Source organism: Gastrolobium bilobum, unplaced genomic scaffold, assembly GCF_033153095.1.
Source record: "Gastrolobium bilobum isolate Gb01-03AN ecotype WA unplaced genomic scaffold, APGP_CSIRO_Gbil_v1 utg9841, whole genome shotgun sequence".
Classification (NCBI taxonomy): Eukaryota; Viridiplantae; Streptophyta; class Magnoliopsida; order Fabales; family Fabaceae; genus Gastrolobium; species Gastrolobium bilobum.
Window position 1 is genome coordinate 263,173 of NW_026898136.1, and position 6,958 is coordinate 270,130.

At 35.1% G+C, this 6,958-nt stretch overlaps 1 protein-coding gene across 2 annotated transcripts; it reads left to right on the top strand.

Moving 5' to 3' along the window:
* The first annotated feature begins 514 nt into the window (after window positions 1-514).
* LOC133313151 (YTH domain-containing protein ECT2-like) lies at window positions 515-5,576 on the top strand. 2 transcript variants are annotated; one of them, XM_061514479.1, is made up of 9 exons: window positions 515-741; window positions 932-1,220; window positions 1,518-1,581; window positions 1,783-1,927; window positions 2,016-2,089; window positions 2,169-2,636; window positions 2,953-3,498; window positions 3,642-3,854; window positions 4,479-5,576. In XM_061514479.1, the coding sequence occupies exons 3-9, from the start codon at window positions 1,534-1,536 to the stop codon at window positions 5,088-5,090; spliced, it is 2,106 nt and encodes a 701-aa protein (XP_061370463.1). In that variant the 5' UTR covers window positions 515-741; window positions 932-1,220; window positions 1,518-1,533; the 3' UTR covers window positions 5,091-5,576. The 2 variants fall into 2 exon arrangements, with proteins under 2 accessions (XP_061370463.1, XP_061370462.1); XM_061514478.1 differs by lacking the exon at window positions 932-1,220.
* Window positions 5,577-6,958: the final 1,382 nt, after the last annotated feature.

The following is a 6,958-nucleotide window of genomic DNA, read 5'->3' on the forward strand; positions in this document are numbered from 1 at the left end:
ACCAACTTTCCCCAGTTAAAAAGGCACACTACTATTTGAATGATCAAAGGGCACGGTATTCTTTAAGAATAAAGACAAATTCATTCAACAAATGTCTAATGGCATTAATAATTTAATAAAAATTAGAAAATAAATTTTCATCCAAAATTAACATACAATATGTTACTTTAATCTTGGCTCATAAATTATAAATAACAGTAACAAAAATTGTAGTATGAAAATGATATTGCAAATGTTTCCTAGAAAGCGAGGGAAATTCCACGCGAATGCGTGCGCATCGACGTAATTTGACGTGCAAACGCGCATTACTGTGACGGTAAATCCACGAGCATGCGTGCGCATCAAGTAGGCAAAACGACGGCGTTGGAAATACTCGCATCAATTGAATAGAGAAAAAAAGGTGGCGTTCTCGTTGTATCCGAAGCGGCGGAGGGGTATTTTGGTAAATGTAAAAAAGAGAAAGTAAATAAGAAAGAGCAAAACGCTTCGTATAATTGTATTGTGGGGGAATCTCTCTCTCTAAAACTTCACTCGTTCTGGTTATTTTTTGTTGCACGCACCAAAACGGCTCTTTCGCTGGCCAAAAGCTTCACCGTTTCGGTTGTTGGTTAGGGTTTCATATTCCCATCAGAAAAATGTTGCAGAAAGCCACTCCTTCGCTCTTCCAACTTTCCAATTCCAATCCTCCACCACGCCCTTTGCCAACCATGCATTGATTATTTCTCTTCTTCATCTTTTCGGGTAATTTCGCTTCTCTCGTTTTTCCCTGTTTGGTGCTCTAAGTTCTACTTCTTAATTGTGGTGCCAATTTTTGAGTCAAGAATGCTCGTTCTTTTTGAGGTTTTTATTTTATTTTTTTAATTTTTTTTTTGGTGGAGCTCTTGATTGTGCTTGTCAGCTTGTGGAAGTTGAATTTCTTGTTTTATTATAGGTCTGTGGCAGGTTCGTTTTTCTTTGTTTTTCGTTGCGAAATTGGTTTCTTAATTGGTAAGCTACTGAGGTTTATTCGGATTTTGGAGTTCTTGAGTCGGCTGTTGTGAATCCATGTTTTAGCTTCTGAAATGGATGAAATGTAACGGTGTGTTAGCTTCACTTAGAAACATTTGGAAGAGGTGCATTTAGAATTCGAACTGTTTCAGATCAGACACGACACTCCAAGCATAGGGTGAATTTGCTCGATATGATTGATATAGTGATATTTGAGTACAAGAAAGATCTGAGTGAGTAATGAAATCATTGACTTCTTCATTCATTACTGTTTTTATAGCGTATGTGGTTTACTTTGAGTTCTCTTTGCTTGCTGGTGTTTATAGCTCATTTGTGCTGTCTTTCGTGTTTGATGGGCTTTTTTAGTATTAATCCTTGATTGAGAAGTGCTCTAATAGTGTTTCTGCATTCTATAGTTTACTTTATCTGTTGTTAATTGATGAAAACCCTGGTTTATGTCTGAATGTTGTTCTCTCTATTAAATTTTTAGTTGTTGTTGCTTATGTTTCATTTTCTGTGACTGTCTACAGTGGTGGCAGTTCTGGTATGGAAATGTATGATGTTTCTGAAACTAGAAACCCAGATGCTTACTTGGTAATTTTTTATTTTTTTAGTAAATTTCGTTACTTTTCTCCTTTGATACTTTGATATATCAGGATTCCTTCAGTAATTCGATATTCTTGTAAGTGAGTGTAATCGTTCATTTTGTATGTAAGTGTGTGTAATCAATCATTTTGTATGTATCATCACTGAGGCAGTATGATGGTCAATAATGTGTGTATCATTTTGACTTAGATTGAAGGTGCTGATTTAAATTCGCACTTCACAAGACCAAATCTTGAACAAACTGAAGTCATGATTAATGAAGGAGCCACCGAGTTTGTTGTTGATCAGAATTTGTATTATCCTGCTGCCACCAATTATGGGTATTACTGTACAGGTAAATTTAAAAGCTTATGTCACTGGTTTTGGTTTGATGGTATTTTATATATGCATCATATTGATTATTTGTTATTTATTGTGGTTAGGATTCGAATCACCCGGGGAGTGGGAGGACCACCATAGGGTTTTTGGTGTAGATGGTCCCGATATTCAGTACACGGTGAGTCTTAACTCCGGTTTCTCTCTATCATATTTTGGGTCAGGGGTTGATATTAATGCTTCTGTGTTTTTTTTTCCAGGGTGCACAAAATGAAAGTATGCCATATGTATATTATAGCTATGGATATGCACAGTCTCCATACAATCCTTATAATCCTTACATTCCTGGTGCTGTGATAGGAGTTGATGGCTCATTTGGAGGAGGGCAACATTATTACACCTTCCCCAATTATCAAAACCCTGTTTCTTCACCTGCTTATATTCCCCTTGTTGTTCAACCAGACAATTTTCCTGATAGTTCTGCGGATTCCTTGTTTGGAGCCAGTGCTTCTGTCAGTAGACCTGATGGAAGAGGTCTGAAACATAATTTCAATTCAGCTTCTGGTAACTTTTCTAGGAACTCTTCAAAACTTCTATCGAATCAGACCAGTTCCTTGGCCAGGGTATCAGAAGGGCCAAGAGCTAATGAGGGGAGGAAGCTAAATTTGAAACATGCAAGTGTTTCTGGGAATAGTTTTCTCAATTCAGCTTCATCAGCTGTCCATCAGGTAGGAATTTTTCCCATTTTCAGATTACATTTCAACTTAAACATGTCCTGGCCACTTCTGCTGTTGGTTAAGTGAGAATCAGCGTTTCTATTAGTGACGTTCATTACTTTAAATATTTTTTTAAGCCATGTGTTATTTCCTCGATAAGAAAACACATGTGGAGGTGATGGCTAGGAGGTCTTTATATATTTACAATCTGTTTAAGATTTTGTTCATGATGCCTGGTGATTTGATACTTTGATGTGAATTTTCCTCTTTGAAAAATGTAAAAGTTTTCTTGAAAATTGGTTAATGGTTATGCTGTTCTTTTCTGTAGGCTAGAAGTCCTGGTGCCTCAGTCCAACCTGTAGATACTATTTCTAACGGGAATGTTATGTCTCATTATAATCAATTGAAAGCAGCTTCTACTTCAAATAGTGGATTTCCTGATTTTGGATCTAATGCTAATGGACAGTCTGCAGTTGCTAAACTTAGGCAGAAGTTTCACTTTGGTAAAGTACCAAGTGACGGAAATGGAAGCTCTGATGTATTGGGTGAGCAAAATCGAGGCCCTAGAATTAGTAGATCAAAAAATCAGCTGTCTGTGAAAGCCTATACAACCATGGTAGGAGATGGTAACGAGCAAGGGAACATCATCATTTATACTGATCAATACAACAAGGAGGATTTCCCTCTTGACTATGAAAATGCAAAGTTTTTTGTTATAAAATCATACAGTGAGGATGATGTGCACAAAAGCGTTAAATATAATGTGTGGTCATCTACTCCGCATGGAAACAAGAAGCTGGAGAATGCTTATGAGGATGCAAAGAAAATATCAGCTGAAAAATCTGGAGTCTGCCCTATCTTCCTCTTCTTTTCTGTGAGTTTTCATTATGATGATGCGTCAATGAGTTTTGATTCCGGTTCTTTCTTATTTGTATATCTATGATCTGTATGCAAGCTAATCCCCTTCTCTTCATAACACTGACTTTTCTTTTCTTTTTCTTTTCTTTTTTAATGCAGGTTAATGCAAGTGGTCAATTCTGTGGGGTTGCAGAGATGGTCGGCACAGTTGATTTTAATAGGGATATGGACTTTTGGCAGCAAGATAAATGGAGCGGGAGCTTCCCTGTAAAGTGGCACATCATAAAAGATGTACCAAATGCATATTTTAGGCATATTATACTAGAGAACAATGAAAACAAACCAGTAACTAATAGCAGAGACACACAAGAGGTATATATAGTTTCTGCTCAGTTCTTTTTTTATGTTTAAAATTGGCAAGTTTTTATGTTAACATATAAGTCAGTGTGTGCAGAAGTTTTTACCTGAGTAGTTTAACTGAACCCGTTCACTGTGTGTGAAAAGATTGTTGCAAATTATCAAGTGTCTTGTTCTGTAATATCAAATGCAAAGTTATTAGATGATGCAATTGGTTGATTGAACCATTGAATACTTGTTCGATTGTTTGTTTGCACACACATGCACGCTTAGTTAACAGTAGTGTTGGTGGCTTGGTGCTGGGTTTAAGATTTTAGTGAAGTTAAAAAGCTTGATAGACGTACTTTGAGTTAATTATCTTGATATTGGATTTAATATCATTTAATTGATATTAGGATGCGTTTGTTGTTGTTGGTATGGGTGCAGCAATGCAGTATGCAATTCCTGACATGAATGTATTAAGTTGGACTAAGTACAGTGTTGTTCGTCATTTTATATCTTGGTTTTAATGTGGGGTTTAGCTATTATCGTAAATTGTGGCTTTGATTAGAGTTATAAAATTTTCCCTATTATCAGTTATGGCTATTTTCTTCTCCTTGAGTTGTAACGTTGATTATTGAATGCCCCTTGCTTGAGCAGATAATGTGTTGGAAAGGTTTGGAAATGCTGAAAATATTCAAAAATTACACTTCAAAGACATCTTTGTTTGATGACTTTATGTACTATGAAAACCGTCAGAAGATCATGCAGGATGAGAAAGCCAAGTTGCTAATCAAGAGTTTTGAAAGTCCGTTGTTCATACCAACAACATTTGAAGCTCCCCGAAAGTTTGATTTTGCTGTTGACGTCCTTCCAGGCAATAATGAGAAGAATTCAAAGCTAAAGGATGTTTCTAATAGCCTAAAACAGAATTCAATTTCAAGTCCTGAGCAGATTGTTAGTAATTCTGATGTCAGTGTCAAGTCTGTGGATGAGAAGGCTGAGAAAGTTGCAGTTGATAAAGATGATATTTCTTCAATTTTAAAGATCGGTTCGGTCACTATTACCCCAAAACAGGCCGAGACTAAACAATCCATTGGCATTGGTAATAAAGAATCAACTGATGTTCTTACAGTAGGCTCAATGCAAGTCAAAGTTAATGGATTTGCTGAATCCTCTAGTATCTTGAAGGTTGGCAGTATCCCACTTGATGCGAGAGCATTACAACCGGGAAAAGGAGATGCTGCCGTTAAAAGTGGATCTAAACGGTAAAATTTTGCGTCTGCATTTCGACTTTCAGGCACCATTTGGTTCTCTAATCCCGTACTTTGGTAAAGATGGATTAATATCTGCCCAATTGTATCATACATTTGGGAAGTTGAGTTTCTTTTCTCTCTTTTTTATTGCTCTTTGGGTTTTCTAGGTTACTTGCCAATGATGCTTTGATCCAAGGCCATCCTTATGTCATGTGTCTTTTGAGCGGTGTTGATTGTGTTAACTCCTAAAGCTTCTATGAAATAGCGTAACCTCTTTTCATTTTGCCTCTCGGCGTCCAACATGCCAAAACTTACCCCCACCTTCATTCTCTGTGATTCTGTTATATCAAAAAGATCTCATTTCTTGAATGTATTCCATTTTGATTTGGTTTAAAGATGAGGAAATGTAACGAATGACTGAATGAGAGCTTTTAAAGGAAGATTACAGTATATCTCCATCTGGTTTATTTATTTATTTTCCTGTATTGTGGAATCTATCTGATGTTTCCTTCTGTATATTAATATCCCTTGCAGTTAATTCCAGTCGAAATATTTATTTAATTTTTCTAAGTTTCCTTCATTTTTTAATAAATTAACATTTGTACCGTCTATCAAAAAAAAAAAAAAAAATTAACATTTGCACCTATTGTAATCAAATGCGTCGCTAGTAAGAGATATAAACACGTTGATACGATTTTCTTCATCTCATTATTGGGTTTTAAAAAAATGTTGATGCTAAAGTCGTTGGACTGTATAAGCTTTACAAATCTAATCCATCAAGGATGTCTCACTAGTCTGACAGCAAGCCCTGCCAATTTCTTAAATGTAGTTATTCCAAACATATCTTACGATTCTTAGGTAAATTTTACAAAATTTGATATACACTTGGACCTCTATTTGTCATTACTCAGTCACTAGTTTGATACCACGTGTGTTTGATGGGTGTGTAAAAATACGTTATTTTGTTACGCTGAGATATTCTGTTAATAAACATAATTATGGTAAATTGAAGTTCTTTATAAATTAATATATGGGTTCGCTTTTTGTCATGTCACATGACAAGACTATTTTCCTGCACACACAAATCAAGTGTGGATCCCACGCTTAAAAAAAAAAAGTCAAACCAAAATCAGGATACGGCGCCGTATCCTTAAGATACGTTGCCGGATCCTTGTTGCAGGAATGAACAGTGTCATTCCTGCAACGTGATCATTATATTTTCCTAATATCATTGTATTAAATTATAATGCCATAATAGATTAGTATATCGGAAAAAATGATATTATAATTTACGCGGTACTAAATTTGTTACTGAATGAAAGCATTAACAAAATGAATTCATCTAAAGATAGAAATTGCTATATCAGTTTAGTTATAAATTGGAGTTGAACCTACCCAACTCGCATGTTAGCATTGAGTAAGTCCACATATAAAATGCACAATAATAGCTACAATCTAAATATTACGTCAACTTGGTACATGCTACTTGCATGTCAATACACAACACAAAGTATCATATCATCCAAACGAATGTCACCGACTCACCATCATCAGTTGAAGCATATCTTTTCATTTGAGTAATAGTATCTGAATAACAAATGTCATTATCAGTATCTCAAGTAATAGATTGATTTTCCTAAACTAGGAAGTAAGTTAACAAAATTCTAATGAATATATATATCACTAAAAGAGAAGTAAATATAAAAATAAATATAAATATACTGTGAGATAGTTATCTTTTTAAAAAAAATTATGTGAAATAGTTTCTAATGTTAATAATAATTCAAATGAATGAGGTTATATCATTAATTAGTTCATACATTTTTTCAGATTCAGCTCATTAAAATAGAGTACACATGCACAAAAGATATTCTGATTGAAATC

What these genes read in the sequence shown, in the direction of transcription:
- LOC133313151 (XM_061514479.1), top strand. Translation starts at nt 1,534, where the DNA reads ATGGAAATGTATGATGTTTCTGAAACTAGAAACCCAGATGCTTACTTG. An exon ending in TTATGGGTATTACTGTACAG is followed by an intron (nt 1,928 to 2,015) that starts GTAAATTTAAAA and finishes TATTGTGGTTAG; the next exon opens with GATTCGAATCACCCGGGGAG. An exon ending in ATAGCAGAGACACACAAGAG is followed by an intron (nt 3,855 to 4,478) that starts GTATATATAGTT and finishes TTGCTTGAGCAG; the next exon opens with ATAATGTGTTGGAAAGGTTT.